Source organism: Copadichromis virginalis, linkage group LG12 (assembly GCF_057382275.1).
Source record: "Copadichromis virginalis isolate Kocher_CV1m ecotype Utaka linkage group LG12, C_Virginalis_male_GT1.1, whole genome shotgun sequence".
Taxonomy (NCBI): domain Eukaryota; kingdom Metazoa; phylum Chordata; class Actinopteri; order Cichliformes; family Cichlidae; genus Copadichromis; species Copadichromis virginalis.
In genome coordinates, this window is record NC_140629.1 from 10297302 (window position 1) to 10316238 (window position 18937).

At 39.2% G+C, this 18937-nt stretch overlaps 1 protein-coding gene across 1 annotated transcript in view; it reads left to right on the forward strand.

Moving 5' to 3' along the window:
* Positions 1–652: 652 nt before the first annotated feature.
* LOC146696537 (NMDA receptor synaptonuclear signaling and neuronal migration factor-like) overlaps positions 653–18937 on the forward strand; it is a 71456-nt gene continuing 53171 nt past the window's right edge. Inside the window, exon 1 of the mRNA XM_085474655.1 lies at positions 653–1076. Coding sequence (XP_085330781.1) covers positions 1006–1076 — 71 coding nt within the window. The 5' untranslated portion in view covers positions 653–1005. The remainder of the gene's footprint in view (positions 1077–18937) is intronic.

Sequence of the window (18937 nt, forward strand, 5' to 3'; positions counted from 1 at the left end):
TCACACTCACTTGATGTTTGCAGACCTCTAAACAAACACCAAATAAAAGCAGAGTTTTGGGAGTGACAGATTGCTAACCCTCTTTTGAGGATCAGTACTAACAAGTGACCCACTAAACCACAGACACTTGGAACTGCTAGAGTTCAGACTGGGCCACATCCCACATTATGTACTAATGCAGTCTCCATTCTCAGATGCTTTTGCTTGTTAAGAGAACTATCAGAGTGAACAATAATTCCTAATAGCAGAAACGTGTATGGGAAATGGGATCAAAGTACAGCACACATATAAAACATTATAACTGCGCAGTATGCTGTCACACCAACCCAAATGTTACCAAATTTGAGTCGTTTTATGTAAAAGCTTTGCCACATCTCACTGATATGTCACCTCAGACAGAGAATTTTAAAAAGCCCCACTCACGATGTTGGAAACAAAGTAAAACACAAGAAGTATCTCAGCAGGTTTAAAATGTGATATTACTGTTTGCGCCCGTCTGTCCCCACAGTCTCTGAATGCCACACGCGTCGTTTGCAGATAATAAGCGGCGTGATTACTTGTGGGCTCGAGTGTCCACACCTCTTTTCATCTCACATACACCCGTGTAATGAAGCAGCGTGTTCTCCTCCTCTCGCTGCTGCCCACCCCGCACCTGTCCGCGCTGTGCGGCAGCCACGAGGGCTGCTCTTCCTTTTATGGTCTGGCTTCCTTTGTGGACACGTTAGTTGGATGAGGAGAGCAGAGCATAGCGCGGTGGTCCATATTCCCCGCATCTTCCAGTTGCGCTCCTGCGCTTTACGCAGAGTCCGCGGCTCCTCTGGAACACTCAGCTTTCTCTTTCTAAACACCGAGATGAACATGAGATGATTGAGCTCGTGGGCCGTGCGCACTGATGCTTCTCATTTTGCCGTTTCCTCGCGGTTTTTTCCTCTCCTGTCTGCATCCTTCGCCGACCAATCTGTGGAATGGTCTGCGTTTTCTCCCCTGGGTTGTTTCCACTTCAGCATGGGAACTGCGGTGTCCAAAAGGAAGAATCTGAGGAGTGATGCGATTTCTTCCGTGGCCGCAAAAGTTAGGTGAGTGCGCCCGGGGGAGCAGGGGATGTGAAGCGGAGGTCTGAGCGCTCTGAAGCCGACGGAGCACAGAGGAGAAGACTCTGGCAGCCGTAGAAGTGATAGTTTGCAGATGACTGCACATTTCCCTAAACTAGTTTAAAGGGATAACGTTCACATGAGAATAATTACTGTAATTTTATATATTTATAATATATTAATGGATACACATAAATTAGGATATATTTCATGGTGTAAAAACAGCTCCTCCACTCTCTCAGGGCTGTTTTAGAGCTTTTAATTTAGCTGCTTTAATTTTGCTTTTCTTCTTCTTCTTCTTCTTCTTCTTCTTCTTCTTCTTCTTCTTCTTCTTCTTATTATTATTATTATTATTATTATTATTATTATTATTGTTATTAATGAGATATATATATATATATATATATATATATATATTTACTTTTTATGTCTCTTTTAAGTAAGTGTGACAGAATGAATCAATCTCTTCTTGTTTGTATTGGTTAGTGTACTTGTATTTCTACTGCCTTGCATAAGGTTCTTTGCTTTTTGATTCATGCGTGCAACCTTATGATTAGCAGAAGTAGTGAATCCAAAGAATCAAATCAGGGTTGTTGTTTTTTTCAGGGGGTTTTTTTATCATTATTATTATATATGTTTATTTTTATGCTTTTACGTTTGCTGTCTGATGTAAGCCAAACTTTAATTTAAGGACATTTGTGTTATTTTAATTGTCCTGAAGCCCGTTGACAGATTGATGACCTGTCCAGGGTGTACTCTGATATATCCTCTAATTCTGACTCTAACACAGGTCATTAACACACTGGCATTATACGATACACACACACAGTATAGCTGTGACATGTGAAAAGCTTTATTTATCCCCTTAACATCTACTAGCTTACTGGGGACCTATTAATGGAGGTTTGGAAAGTGGAAATCTCTCTGTGACTCACCACATTTCAGTTCACCAACTTAAAATGGTTTAAGGGTCAACAGTTGCAGCAAGTTACTCAGGGGCCCCTAAACTGTGTGTTGCACACAAGAAAAAGCACAGAAATCAAACCCCAAATGGGTCTATTAAAAAATGCTGACCTCAGATCAAAGGTGGGTAGGCTTAGGTGCATATACCAAGCATTTGGGTTTAGATTGGCCAGGCCCTCTGAGATCTAAGTCATCGTCAGCAAAACTCCCTAACCATAACTGTAACCCTGTGATTGGAATATGTCATTTGTGGTTTTATTATATTATTTCAAAGTCTTGGCAAACAGATAACAAAAAAATAAAAATAAAATAAAATAATTATTATAATCAATACACATCAAAATCTACTCATTATATAGACTGTAGGGTTATTGGGAGGATTAGCACCTGTGACTTAGAGCACCATGTTAGAGTTACAGTTTGACCCTCTTTAGGGTGAAACAAATTCACCTTTTGTCATTTTTTCATGTATAATTTTTGTACAAATGAGAATACTATTGAAATGTACGTGTAAGTATTACTTCAGGATTTTGCTTATGTTGTGGTAGATGGAGTGAGCACTTTTTTTCTTAAGGACCCGCTTGGTTCATTTCACTCAGCTTGTGAGTAATTCTGATGACTTTTAGCTTTGAGTCATAACATTAAGGTCATGTCATGGGTGTCAGATCAGTGCGTTCTCAGTCCGAAGGACACAGGATGACCAGGCCTTATGGTAGGAGATTTTGTTGGTGTCACCCACTGATTAATTTCAGACACCACGGTCGAATCAAGCACTTCGTCTCTCAGTGACCTATGTGTGTATGTGCTTTTCTTCTTTAAGTGATCGCATGGTTGAACTGAAGCAAAGGCAAACTGTTTTCTTTCCATCCACTTCTAAAGTCACCTCCATGCTCACTTTTGCACACATTGTCCAATTCTGTTTGTCCTCGTCTTCCTTTTTTCTATTTGTATGTTTATCTCCTTCCTCCTTCCTTCCTTGCTGCCTCACTCACTTTTTCACACCTCACGCTTTAACTCTTCATAAATCATGCTGATCGCAGCCGGTAGCTCAAGACCGTGTATGCAGACCACAGCCAAGGCTTGAACAGTATACGATATACCTCCTCTCTGTCAGTGGTTGTGAGCAGCACTCCAGTTGATGGGGAGTTTAATGGCACTCTGAGAACAATAGCACTTCCCCCTGAATCCCAACTGAGCCGGATTAGTAATGTCTCCAGTCTGCCAGATGATCTGAGTTTATCTGTTGTGCAGTGAATGAGCAGGGCAAAGCCATTTCACCTTTTCTACTTCCTTATCTTTGTCTTTCTGTGACTGTGAATAGCAAAAGCAAGGGGATTGTTCTAGAAGAATGTCTAATAGGCCCCTCTTCTTCTCTCTGACCTTAAAACATCTGTCTCTGTGTAATGTCACTCTGTCTCCTATTTCACTGTTCTGAGTAATACAGGCAAGGTTGAGTAGGAACGCACTGATCGGACCCGGTAAGAATAAATTAATAGAACAGTTTTTAACTTTGTCATCTGAAACTGACATTCACATCGCCTGTTTTCACAGTGATTCTTATTAATCACCAAATGGAACTAGAATAGAGTGGATGGCTAAAAGCTTGGTGGTTTATGAGCTGCTTTTCATCCAATGAAGAGGGATGAAATCTAATTCTGAAATTAGGTAAACTGTGAACAAAGATCCATGATTCATGTTCAAAGTGTGGGGCCTTAAGGTTAAAAGAAAATCCACATCGACTAAATTAATCTCACTTGTTAATTGTTTTAAAGCATAAATTATACACTAACATTTTCAATCATTTACATTCATATACATTCATTCAGATCAAAGTGTGATGTCATTAACGTTGAATCACTTCAAAGAAGAAGATTCAACAGAAGTCAGCTGATCTGAAGTCAGCAAGCTCCCTGTCCTGAGAAATCTGGGCTTATCATTTTGTTTGTTTTCCTGTCCTGTCGTTTGCTCACTCTTGGTTGGAATGAATCAGAACCGCCAAACAGGTTGACGAGCGCATGTGTGCTGTTTACTGACAACACCTTGCCGGATTTTTGGGGATATTCCTGATGATATTCAGTTTGGAGGATCTCGGCGGGACGTTGTTTTATGGTTTATGAGGATCAGTCCTCCTGTTGTCAGTATTCATGACAGCACTGAATGTTGTCATTAACCAGAAATTAAACCATGGAACTAATTATTTCCAGTACATGCAGCCATGTTCCAGAATGCATCATACTTGTTTTGGCTGCATGTGTGGCCGCTTCCTGGCAGAACTGGGCTCATTAAGAAATAGGGAAGAAGAGTTTCCTTGCATAGAAATGCAGGAAAGAGAAAACAGACATGCATTTGAAAATTGGCTGATTCCGAGTGGACAGCCTCTTATGCATTTTAGTTATCTCTTGCATTGTAATGCTGGTGTCTCTGCACTGGCTCTTTTTTAATATGCTCAACAGATGTGCAGAAAAAGAAAGGTTAAAAAAGTCAATGAAAGTCTTCTAGGCTTTAGGCTTGCTGTCTTTTACTGTGCATTTAATTGTGTGTTTTAATGACCACTTTTTAAGCAAAGTTAGAGGAAAATTAGTTGTCCTTTATGCACCCTATGCCTGAAGCACTTTAGTAATAGGCCAAACTGTCTCCCTGCCCTGTTTATGACAAATCTTTGTGGAGGAGTACGCCAAAACCGACCCGTCTGCTTTGATCAGCCACTTGATAGGAAAGATTACAAGGGCTTTAAAGCTAATGTTGTCTTTAATATTTCAAGAATGTCTGAGTCACTACTGAAAGGAATTGCACAGCACAACACTTTTCAGGCCTTAATAGTTTCCACTTTGGTGAAAATGTGATTTCATGGGCTCTTTCCCACAAGACTCTGTGACCAGCAGCCACCCTGTACTTATTGCTGCACAAATTCGCTCTAGCCACGGTCCAGTGTGGACGTTAGCTATAAAACATCTGGGCACCTCTGTAAAGCATAAACCTGTCACTGGAGGAAAACTATATATGAAACTTCCAAGGTCAAATATAACAGAGTTTTTAAACCAACAGTGTTAATAGAGTCTGTTTAGAATACTTAATATTGGTGTGGTGTGTTTGGGTGTATTACACAGCTCATCTTTAGATTTGAAATCATATGCAGAGAGGTGAGTGTTTCAGGTTATAGTGGATGTGTAAATGTAGCAACACAGACTCACCTTTTCAGGAGAGTCCACATATTTTGAAAGCTGTTCACAGCTTTGGGAAGTCTTGTTTGAAAAGCTTCATTTGAAATTGTTCGTCATCATAACGCACACTAGGTCCCAGGCACCCTGTTTAGGATTAGTGTTACTCGTCTGGCTTGGGTAATGTTTTGTTACCTCCACCAACGAGGTTATTCTTTCTGTCTGTAAATATGATAGGTTTAAAAGCTTTAAATAAATCTTGATAAAATATTGTAGTGTGTGGAGGGGGGTTCATGTTAATAATCCATTCAAATTTGGCTTACACCCACCACAGTCTTAAACTGCAACTCGAAGATTTATTGGTCGAAAATTGACAAAAAGCCTATAACTATTCTTACGACTGTGGCGTGTATTGTCGACATAGGTATAAAGATTTTAAATATCATGTTAGGGCTGCTCAATTAATCGAATTTTAATCACGATTACGATCTGGGCTTTCAACGATCATTAAAAATGACTGAGCTGATTATTAGCCCCTCCCTCATTTATCCGCGACACCTTAAAGGCCGGTCCGTGAAAATATTGTCGGGCATAAACCGGTCCGTGGCGCAAAAAAGGTTGGAGACCGCTGATTAAGAGGACCCGAGGGAAGCTCGGAAAGCTAAGCAGAAGTTATTTGGAGAGTGACTGCCGTTGGTTGAAAAGAGAGTTTAAAAAAAAAAACTTCAGTGGTGTTGCACACTATTTTATATTATTTTTTTAAAGTCATTGTTAACCCTTTAAAGCCGGTCAGAGCAGCACGCTCCGTTTTGCGTAACTATTGTTAAATCCCTGTAGAACCTGAACCGTGTAAGCTAGCACAATAATTTGTTTTGCATATGAAACCGGAGGAGTTGTACTTACATCTGATGCCATCAGCTTGTCCTCGGTCACGGTTTCCTTCCACATATAGCTTTGCAAAAATTGCATAAAAAGCGCTTGCAGGAACAAAAACATAATATTCCAGAAACACGCTTCGCCGTTCCTATCAGCTGGTCGTAACACTTCCCACAGTGAAATGATGCATATGCTGTTTTCTTTGCAAATTTGCATCATAGGATTGTTTTTTGTTTTTCCTGCAGTATATAAAAATTGCTGTATCTCCAAAATAAAACTATGAAGACACTCAAAATAAATTTCCTGTGGTGGGAAACTATTTTTTGCAACTTTATTGTATTTAAAGTTTTGAGGGATAAACCTCTTAAATTTCTCCAAGTAGAAATATATGTAAACAAAACAAACGCGATTTTCAATTTTTTTTGTAGTTTATTGCACTTTTTTGCAATTTATGTAATTACTATGCACTTAATGCATACATATTATTAAAATATGGGCTATAACAGTTGTATTGATGTATAGCAACTTGAAATGCTCCCACAAATGGCACTACAGCATGTAAAAAAATAATATAAGCTCTGGTGGACTTGGTTCTATAGTAGGTCTTAAAGGGTTAAATAAATATCGTCAAATAATCGTGATCTCAATTTCAGTGAAAATAATCGTGATTATCATTTTTGCCATAATCGAGCAGCCCTATATCATGTTACATTTGACCTCTCCTTCAAGGTCAATAGATTGATCTGAATGTCAAAGTGACAATAACGCTGCATAGAGCTATTTAAAACTCTGTTTCCTACTGCCATTGTTTGTATTGGCAACATATAGACACATAGGGAATCATATCTGGGTATTGTAAATATCACATTAATTTGGACTTCAGACCTCGTCTTCAATGTCAAATAAGGTCCAACTTTCATAAAATGCTAAATTTAAAATACATGGCTGAATATAAAGTTACATACAAAATTTCCAATGTTCACAAGTGCTCAAGGTGTTGCCCTCTGGACACACAGCCTACGTCTATACAGTGGTCAAGCTCATCCCATAATTTTGTGAGCATGCCTGGTGTTACTGCTGTTCTTATGTTACCTACGATCAACCTCGTGAAACTCACAAACCAGGTCGCTGTATCAGTATGTGTTTCATTCAATCCTGGTAAACTAAACACTGCTCAGACACACACAGATTACCTCTTGGTTCGAACATGTTATGATGCTATCGCACTGGGGTTTTTTCCAGTCTTATTTTTTTTAATGAAGAATTACCTGGTAATCTTCCTTTTGTCACCCTCTTTAAGCTTCGGTTTCAGTGGCAGCAAGCCTCAGAGCATGATACTTATTTAATGATTATTACTTTTTGATTTTATTGTGTCTTTCACAAGGAAATGACAGAAAATGTTGGTTGAAGAATGATAAAGAATGATACGCAGTAAAGTTGGATACAAAAAGGTTGAAGATTTAGGCCAACCAGGGACACCTTAACGTTATTGAAGGCCTTGTGGCCATGAATGTTATGCTCACTGAGTAAAGTTATGTGCATATTGAGTCACTTTCCTCTGGTTTAAGTGCAGTGGGCCTTTTTATTTTGAAGATGACAGAGCTGTCCCTGTCAGACAGTCACCTAACTAGGGGCTCATAAAACATAGAAATTAGAGCTCAAGTCTTACGAGACCCCCGGTTGGTCTCATAACAGTAAGCCTTTGCATTAAGGAAAGGCCAAGTTTGACCTAGTTTTCTGCTCTCAGTATAACCCAATTGAGCTTTTGTGGGAGATACATTCACCTTTGTCCTGTTTTTGCTCAGGTGAAGCCTGTCTGTCTTTTTCGGCGAAAGATTAACAAGTTAACATAGCTGGACTAGCCATCGGACATTTGCAGGATGGGCTGATGACTTTTTTTTTTTTTTTTTTTGTAACGGCATGAACAATGAGAGGTGGTGGATTGGCCAGATGCAGGTCGATGTGTAAAAATAACTCAGTTGTTTGGTGGTGGCTATGGCGGAGCTTCCACAGAGGCAACAGGTGGATGAGGGAAGGGGAGGCAGGAGGAGGAGAGACCCGAGGCAGCCGCCGGTCCGAGTATCAGGTGAACTGAACTTCAGGTAAGAAGTTATGACCTGCATTCTATCTGGGTCAGATATAAACCAAGTTTAGGTGGAGTTTATTTTCGTTGTGCTAGCGTGACAGAGTTTCTATACAGCTGTTCGGTTGCTATGATGTTACTGATAGTGAACTTTATATTATTCATAAGGTTAGTTAGTAGAGTTGCCAACGGCTCCTTAAAAAATGGAATGGTCCCTCATTCAGAGAAAATATTATGTGTTTTGTATTGAGCTGAGAAGTTTGCTTTAGCTAGAATGGAAAAAGACACAAAGCTGGATTTATTCTGTCTTTACGCTGCACAGCTGCCTCTTCTCTTATCCCCCCCCCCCCCCCCTCTCTCTTCTGTTTCTACTTCAATCATGAAACTGATCAATGATCAGCTGATCGGCTTTTCTCTCTTGTTTATTTATCGCCCACTTTCCGCCAGAAACAGGAAACCAGCGGATGTCGCGCTAAACGACAGTAGCACGTTTAAGCTTGATCAGCTGTTGTTAGAATTTATTTAATATTAATTTCTAGTATCAGCTGATGTTTGCTGGAGCCACAGCTGTAAACCTGCTGGTCATGATATCGGTTTGGATATCTGGTGAGAGGGAAACATGAAGATGAAACCAGGAGATGTCCTTACTGAATCATCAGAGCTGAACAGGTGATGGAGAAACAGGTCTACCTTTTAGGTGACATAAATGAGTTGAAGGGAAGTTATGAACTGTTTCTGAGAGACAAATAACACCAGGATCCTTTTCTAAGCAGCTGACAGCTGATAGCTGTGCAGGGGCGGATCTAGCAAAGTGTTGCCAGGGGGCCAGGTAGGGCATTAACAGGGAGAGGTGGGGCACAAAGAAATACTTTTCTTTCTTATTCTCATTTCAAATATTTAGCTTTTATTAAATAATTATCTGAATCTTGCGAACAAAGTTTTTATCTGACGTAAAATGTATAGAAATCATACATATACCATAAGACAGTGTACATCACTGTCACAACAGCATTTGTTTTCATTCAAAGGCTTTATGGCTTTAATACCTGGTGGGCCGGTCTGTAGTGAAAATGCCCGATTTTCTGTCCCAGTCCAGCCCTGCAGGTTAATACTGGCAGTGTCACCATGCCAGCTGACTGTATTTCATCATCAGCCAGTGTTGTTCTTTTTACATCAATATTACCAAAGTTTACCATAAGGCAGCATATAAAGTATTTTCTTGCTTTCAGGTTTTAGTCAAATGTTAGTCTTTTCATTTGTTTCCCCACTTTTTTCCTGTTTCAAAATCAAACACCAGTTTGTGAGAAGATTATCTTCTTTTTTTAATAGGCATTGGTTTTGCATTGGCATTGGCTAATTTGCCAGTTGTATGTTAAAAATGTTCGTATTTTAATATTCAAAAATGTTTTTGCCCAAAACATATGTGCACTGCATGTCAGTAAAAATACTATGCAAATATTGATGTCCTTGACTGCTGAATAAACACTAACTGATTATATCTCTTGTACTTTATCAACGCAGTATCTAAAAACTTTGCACCGTAGTGGTTAAAATCTCATTCTAATAAGAGTTAAAAGCGCATTCAGTTATTAGGTTTATAGGGTTATTGAATTATGGTTAACGGTTGGTAGAATTGTTTTTAACATTATCTGCCAATTACATCTGCCACCCTTCTCCAAATCTGTGCCCCTACCTGGCCCCCCCAACAAAAATTTTCTAGACACGCCACTGGGTTCAGCTATAACCAAATGTTAAGTGTTTGCGTTCCTTTATCACTCAGCAGTTGCCAAGACTAGATAGTGAATCCAAACTAGGAAATAATTAAAAACAGAGCAGTGAACATTAATAAAAAAAAATTTCTCATATTGAGATTAAATTTAGACAATTATAGCACATTAAAGTCAGGGATATTTAAATACTCTTTGTTTGGGGATGCTTAAGACTTGTATGTTTCATTCAAGTTTTTAAGACTGATAATTACAGTCCTGCCAGACTGTGTCATATATGTGGCAGAAAATAACATGCCTGTTTTCAAGGGGGAAAAAAACTCTGGGATAGGTCATGGATGATTGCTACTCACACTCTGTGTTGTAAATGGTCATTAAGTCTTCAGTAACCTTTGCTGACCTTCATCGGGTAGAAGGAATTGGAATATCAGTGAATCAGGGCCATACTCCACCCCACTCCACACTCTCCTGTTAATGGTTACTGAGCTATAATTGACCTTTAATTAAACAGAGCAGAGGTCAAACAGAAATGGATTATGAGCAGATGATGCAGGGTTCTTCAGTTTACTTCAGCACCAAGAATGTGAAACTATCCATAGTTTGTTTTAGAATGTTTGTGAATTGTGTTTGGGGGTTTTGGGAGCATCTTGAAAATCAAGTTGGTGACGAGGCTGGGGAGAATGGGATGGAAAGTGAGTTTTGAAAGCCACAAAACTCATAACCTGGCCAATCTCCAGAGAAATATATTATGGTCATTTAGTGCTTAAGGGCAATAAACCTCTTACCTGGTGCCCCTTTAATGAAAAACCAATAACTGCCCAGTAAGTCCTTGGAGCAACGGAAAAAAATTTCACCCCGTGTGAACCTGAGACTGCTCTGGTTAACCGTAGCATCCCGCCTTGTGTCTCTTTAGATTTTACACTTTACAATTTGTTTTGTTTTTTTTCCATGCCCTATTGTAAATCTCCTGGGAGATAGGGTAATTGCCTGACTCCTGGCCTTTGGAGTGCAGCAGAGCAAATGTCTCCTAATGAAGTCATCTGCCATTACCAGCCAGCCTTCATAGTGTGTGCTTTGCACAGACATGAGGCAAACACGGACACAGAGAAGTAACAGTGAACACAGGTCAAATTGGCATTGTATAAATTTAGAGTAGTGCCCACACTCTGCACCACTACTTTGTTTTGTTCTTTTCTCTGCTATCAATTTGAATAATCATTTAATTCATTTCCGTAATAAATTCATAAATCAATTTTAATTATACAGTACCAAATCACAACAACAGTGCCTCAAGGTGCTTTATATTGTAAGGTAGACCCTACAATACATACAAACAAAAACTCAACAAACATATGACCCCTTATGAGCAAGAACTGCTGTTTAATAGAGGACAATATGGAATAAATAACAATAAAACTTAAAAAGATGAATTTCCTCACAAAAATAAAGTCAGTAAACTAAACTCCCATTCATACATGAAGAAATTCGCTCATTCATATTACTTTGTAGGTGATGTGAGGACATTCTAGGGCCTAGTTTCCTAGGCAACCCTTCAATCTATTTACCACCCTGTCATATGTCAATCAACTGTATCTTTTGTTCTTATTGGTAGGTATTTCAATTGACCACTTTGGGAAAACTACCCATTTCACACTGCAAGTGTTGCATAGTTCCTGAATGTCACTGACATTTTACAATGTTGCTGCTAATTGCTTCCTGTGTCAAAATTCTTACATCAAAACTGAACCAGTCTATTTTTTTTACCTACCCATCTCCAGTTAGAGCTATAGTAGGGTTTGCATGCATGTAAGATTCACTCCCATTTTATAGAGTATGTGCCATATGCCATATATGTGACATTTTAGTTTACACTGTTATGTATGTATGATTTAATCTTTCCTTGTTTTCGGAGTTACCTCAGTGGCAGCTGTTCCCAGTCCCTTGGTTGATGAGGTAAGATGTAGAAAGGGGCGGAGCAAGCCTATATGGAGACCTGCAAAATGGGTCATACCGCAGGAATTCGTTATGGTAGTTTCAGTTAGGTGTTTGTGTGTTTTACCCCTTTTTGTGCTTTTGTGGGCTGATCAGCCACTATTTAAGTTTCCCGTTTGTCTCATTTAGGTAGTTCAGTTTGTTTGAGTTAGTAGTATTTTTTGTTGTCAGCTTGTGAGTAGAGTTCTGGTACTTCGACCTCTTTTATGGGCCCAAGATTTAGATTTTTCTTTATAATTTAACCAAGTTTTTTGGGGGGGTTAAATAAAAACCTTTTTTTGGACTTTAACTTGTGCCTGACTTTCCTTCACTGCTTGTTCCATCACACCATGGGAGTAGCATCCTTTCTAGAGTACATGCAATCCCTATATATTAGCTGAGAAATTGATATGTAGTAGTTCCAACTTTTCCCAAACAGTTGATTCAGTTCATCTGGATGCAACGTTTCCATTGGGAAAGTTTCTGACCATGATGCTTGAGCATGCATCAAGACATTTGCAACTTTTGTTTTCATCCATTTCAAGTACATCACTAAATGAACTGTAAATTTCCTAAGACATAATTATTTTTCACTTGTATTACAGCAGTGTACTATTGCTGTTCTGTTGTGATGAGATGCACTGAGGTAGAGTAACTGAATTATTACCTTTTCTGAACTAAAACTGTTAAAGAGGCCAAAGAAGAGTTTTGATCAGTGGGGCTGTGATAACCTTCTCATCTGCTGAACATGTTGGAGCACCATCAGGTAACCCAGTGAAGCCTCCTGCTGCCTAAAACAGCATCAGACACTCATTTAATCATTTTTACCTCTGTGAGGATGAAAACTTTGCTGTTGTGGAGTTAAGGCATTCTGCCAGAAATCTAATTCTTTTCCCTGTTACGACTTTTCAACAAGGTCCCAGCAGGACAGCAACGTGAAAACAAAGTGTGCCAACCATCATCATTTTTATTTATTTAATGGACCGCGTAGCTGAAGAATACGAAAGAGAAGAGGAGATGTAGGAAAAGCGATATAAAACTAAAAAAGGGCACAAAGAATAGAGCAGAAAAAAGGACAAGCAATGATAACAGTACTAAGAAGGCTGGGAGATATCTTTGCTTTATTCTATTATCTTGACTATTAATGGTCTTGTTTGTGAATTTCACCATCCTGCTATTTGATGTAAACACTTCCCCAGGCATCTGTAAGCTTTGCTTTTTTTCATATGCATAGTCCTCCAATTCCTTCACAAAGAAGGAGGCCTAGAATATGACCAAATTCTAATATCAACTCCTTTCCAGATCATCTGTCTCCCGGCTGTCCCCTACCCCCACTCCTTTTTTAATAGTCTTTCTTTACATATTATGCCTCTGTTCTTCATTACACTTCCCACCCTCATCCCAACTTTATATTTTGGTTTTATAAACACATTTACAGCTTGTTGGCTCTTTTCAAGCCACAGTGAGAGGATTAATACTATGATGTATAATTCACAAGCTAGAAATCTCTGACACATTATTATAACTGTTGTTTCAGAGACCTCTGGAGTTATAAAAAATATCTATTGCCAAGATAAAGCTTCTCTGGTAATCACTTTGGCCTGAGGGGTGTGTGCTAATGTAATACATTAGTGTGTTTCTTTGTCTGAATCTTCCTTATTAACACCCGACTACAGAAAGACAGATTCTAAAGATATGGCTTAAATTCAGCTAAAAACATTAATTTTGACACCAGTTAAACTCTCCATAAAAATGTTAATTAAAAGATTATTATAGTTTAATAATAAATGTGTAACTGTAAATATTAGCAGCCATAGTATAAGATATTGTCTGTAAACCACTAGTTTTCATTGTCCAGTGATGTTTCAAAAATCTTTTCATGTGTGTTGTAAGCCTTGAGTTGGTTAAAAAAAAAAAAAGGAAAATCAAAAACTGACTTCTATTTTTTAATGGTGAAGGAACAACTTATCCCAGAATGCATTGCAAATCCCAGACTTCACTACAAACTTGCATTCCCCAAGTCATCTGATGTTTGCGGGAATGTTTGCGTAAACCTTAACATGGTAGGAGTGACCAATCAAATCCCTCGCTGTTTCATTTGGTGCAGTAGTTCTTTTCAATGAGTAAAACCTTTTTTGTTGTTGTTGATACAGACACCTAAAGACTTGTGGTTTCTGCAAGAGTGCATGCCATTGTTTTTTTCAGTTTGGATAGTTCCAATATTATCGCTCATAGCAAAATCCATATAGCAAATATAAATGGGGTTTTTACTTCTTACTCCTGGAACCTCTATGGAGTCTACTTGCTGGTTTTTAGAGTCCCCGAGAGCAGCCAGTTGGCTTTTCTACCTTTAAAACCCGCCTTCCAGCCAAATGGCTTTTAGCTAGGCTTTAGCTTCAGCCAAGTGGAAGATAAATTGGCTAGTCATTCATATGTAAATTAGGTTGTTACCTGAGAATTCTGGAGGGGAGTAGGGGTGTGTGAATGATTGCTAATTTCTAACTGCCAACTGCCTCTTTGTTTGTCGGGGGGGGGGGGGGGGGGGGAGCTGCTAAAAGCTGTGAACTTCCTTTTGTGTTCGTCTTGATGCATTCTCAATCATCCAGGGAAATAAATCTCCAAAAGTCACCAACTTGGAGTGTTTCAGTTTGCCATCTTAGGGAGAAATCAACACACATGGGTGTATGTCCTTTGTTGCTGAGATTTATTGATAAAAACAGTACAAAAAACCAACCATTTGTACACATATTTACAAATAATAATAAAAAGTGAGTGAGTACATTTCAACATTTTCAGCAATCACTCACAATCCTGGCACTGCCATGGTATCTGTAGTCTGCATTTACCACATGTGTATCTGTAGCCAAACGGAAGAAGACCGTCTATATTCTTAGCAGCATGCACAGCGTGGTTCAGACTGATAACACTACCAAAAGGAAGCCAAACACTGTCACCCTTTACAACAAAACAAAGTGTGGCGTGGATGTGATGGACCAGATGGTTCGGGAGTACACTGTCCGCAGAGGAACACGGCGCTGGCCAGTTGCCGTGTTTTATAACATGATTGACATGGCAGCACTGAATGCACATGTGCTGTATCAAGCATGCACCGGGACGAAGGAAAGACGGGTGGACTTCCTGGTGGAGCTTGCAAGAGAGTTGGCTCACTCTCATGTAGCTGGGAAGAAGGCAAGAAAAGAACAGTTGCTTTGGACACAACCCTCCACACCTAGCCCTGGAAAAAAAGCCATGTGTCAGGTCAAACACAAATGCAAGAACAATCATGCCACTGTGTGATGTGTTCACTGCTAAAGATACACATGTGGTAAATGCAGACTACAGATACCGTGGCAGTGCCAGGATTGTGAGTGATTGCTGAAAATGTTGAAATGTACTCACTCACTTTTTATTATTATTTGTAAATATGTGTACAAATGGTTGGTTTTTTGTACTGTTTTTATCAATAAATCTCAGCAACAAAGGAAATACACCCATGTGTGTTGATTTCTCCCTAAGATGGCAAACTGAAACACTCCAAGTTGGTGACTTTTGGAGATTTATTTCCCTGGATGATTGAGAATGCATCAAGACGAACACAAAAGGAAGTTCACAGCTTTTAGCAGCTCCCCCACCCCCTCATTCACACACCCCCACTCCCCTCCAGAATTCCCAGGTAACAACCTAATTTACATATGAATGACTAGCCAATTTAGCTTCCACTTGGCTGAAGCTAAAGCCTAGCTAAAAGCCTACCAGCCATTTGGCTAGAAGGCGGGTTTTTAAAGGTAGAAAGGTAGAAGCCTGGCCGGCGGGTGTTAACTTCTATATTATTCAGTTCAGATGAGTTCAGTTTTATTTATAGAGTGACAGATTTCAACAACAGTTGCCTCTATTTTACGAGAACGTAAAATAATATAGAGAAAACCCCAACAATCATATGACCCCTTATGGCAGTCCATTATTATCATTTTAAATTATATTTAAATTTGCTAAATAGCTAACATAGTTAGCTAACAAAATTTCTCACCTAACTATGTGTCAGTGATTCACAACTTTTCGGTGAAGTGGTTTATATTCCAACATAGGCCATTAAAAGTAAAAGTTATTTATATTCTATGACTGTAAATGATATTTCATGATATTTCCAGACTTCAACAAACTGTTCCTTCTCTCTTTGACCTTTGACCTTGACTTTGTAATACGTGAATGTGCTTGTGATTCCTGTGGGAAACACTGCAGTACAATTTTCATGATCAGTATAATCATGACAGTGAATTCTAATAGTTTATACCAATCTCAGCTTGAATGAACTTCTGTGCACTGCTGACAGAAAGTGCTGCTGTGTTTTCACATCCTCCTTCTCTCAGCACAGCATATGGCATTTTTATTGGGGGGAGTGCACACAGTCAAGCAGATAGATCACAGATGATTGCATTTTCTTCCTCGTGCCGTCCTTTGCCTTCTCCTCCTTCTCTATATCAGCCAGGGTAGGAGGGGGTTTTCACGAGGAGCACTGCACGTGCTGCCTCATATTTAATTACTTAGGCATGTAGGCTAAAGCAACACAACAATTCCATTTCACTGCAGCCCTCTGAGATTTTATCCCTGTGTACAAAGCATGTTGCATGTGTGTGTGTGTTGCGTACCCTATTTATTTCTCTGCCTGCTGTTCCACATGGAGACTCTGAGCATGGGAGACCTGGTGTGTGTATCTGTGTTTGCAGATGGCAGGAATGCCAGGTCGGAGTGAGTGGGAGGAGAGTGATTATAGGCTGTGTTGCTTCTTTATAGGTGTGTTTGAGGGTAGCCTATATCTTTTATAAGATTGTTATCATATTGTATTTGTATGTGGGTGTTTTACATTATAGAACAACTGCTGATCTTTCTGTGTATGCACCAACTAAGAGTCTCACTTGCTTGCAGGATATTATGATTGAAACATATAGCTGAAGTGAAGACTTTTTCTTCTTCTTCTTTTTAAATTGACCATTGCAATAGCTCAGGTAGGCCATTAAATCTAGCTCAGTTCCAATACTGGCAGATCAAGCCATCTTCGTTCAAGCATGCATCACCTGATGCCTCAGTTGATTGTCTTCTATCCAGCTGGCAAATCTCTAATGTGTAATCACACATTACAGAGCATCTGCAAACCACTCTGCAACCCACCTCTACCCCAATGCTTCCTCCCTGTATCTGACATAATCAGTGTAGGATTTGTTGTTGTGGATGTTTTATTGTGGAAAGATACAGACCTCTCCCTGACTCTTTCCTTTTTCTTTTTTTTCCCGTCTTCTAAAGATATAAAATGTCAATACAAAAATATAACATTATAATCTGTAATTTCACAGTCCACACAAATTTTTGGTATCATTTAAGTAGTTATATGTCTAAAAAGACAAATGATGTTGCTTTACATTTGTAAAGCACAAATAGTGAAAAAATATGCAAAGCTGAAAATAAAGGTGCTGTATTCTTTTTAAAAAATATATTATATCACATAAAATACTTTGATGAACCCACTCCTTCCTGCTGTGTTAGACTAAATCAGTCCTTTGGGTTGTCTTCGTTGCTTGCTCTGTTCTGTGATGGGTTTTGCTCTTCATGCCTTTTACGTTCCATTATTGCACACTGAAGGGTGGGAAAGTCTCAGTAAAGAGTTATACCACCGTATATAAATTACTGCAGGTGGAACTAGCAATCTTCTCTTGGCAATAGAGTTCTTAACGCTAGTGTATTTTCAGTTTAAACTATGAATAATTGTGTGACTTATCCTCAAACAAAGGAATTTCAAGCCAAACAGGTTAATACATACCATATAGTGAAGCATTGTGCTGGTGTACTGTGGAGACGTTTTTTGGCTGTGGGAACTGGAACTGAATGCAAGCAATGTACGGAGACATCCTTGATGATAATCTGCTTCAGAGCACCAAAAGGACGACGACCCTAAACACACAGCCAAGATAACAAAGTAGTGGTTTCGGGAAAACTCTGTCAATGTCCTTGAGTCGCTTCAGCCAGACCCAGAGTGGAAGCCAACTGAACATCTATGGAGAAATCTGAAAATGGCTGTGCACTGACCCTCCCCATCCAAGTTGATGAAGCTTGAGAGGTTCTGCAAAGAAGAATGGGAAAAACTGCCTGAAAATGGATGTGCCTAGTTTGTAGCATACAGAAAGGCTTGAGGCTGTAATTGCTGTCAAAGTACTTCGATAAAGTACTGAGCAACGACTGAATGCTTCTATGCATTAGCATTCATATTACACATTTCAGCCCACTTTTTTATCGTCATTATGGGGTTTTGTGTGTAGATTTTAAAATGAAAAATGAATGTAACTGTTTTTGAATAAGGCTGTAAGCATGGCAAAATGTGTGACATGATGCACTGCATATCCTTGTGTACAATATACCCTACATACAGAAAGTATGCTGACAAGATGGTGGCTCAGTGGTTTGCACAGCAAAAGACACCTGAGGTTAAACACTGGCCAAGACCCTTTCAATGTGAAGTTTACATGTTGTCCCTATGCTTGCACAGATTTCCTTGAGGATTTGTGATCTCTCCCATCATTAAAAAAAACATGCCGTATAAAGGTGTCCTTGACCGTAGAGGTGGCATTGGTCCCTGGGTCCTGCATGTTTCCCACAGCTAATTCTGAGGATGTGTTAAATACAGAGAGTGAATTTCCCTGTGGGGATTAATAAAGGATAAGTTAATTTATACAGTACAAAGGTTGACTGACTCCATTATTTGCTAGAATAAGATTTTCTTTTCTTTTCTTTTTTAATTAGCAAGGCATGAAGGCCTTTTGAATCATAGATATGGTTAGTGAGCTAATTGCACTCAATCAAGACTGTTCCTCATTTCAGAGGTAGTAGATTGAACTGCTGTGACTTTTTCTCTTCTGCAGACCCACCCACACTCAGCTATATATGTATTGTATACCGTGCCAGTTCCTCAATGTTCCTGCCATATGGATGTTTTATGCCATACACATGATTGAATTTATTTCCTGTTTTTCTGGATGGCAAAAGCAACGACACCGTCCTCTGTGTAGGGCAGGGGAGATG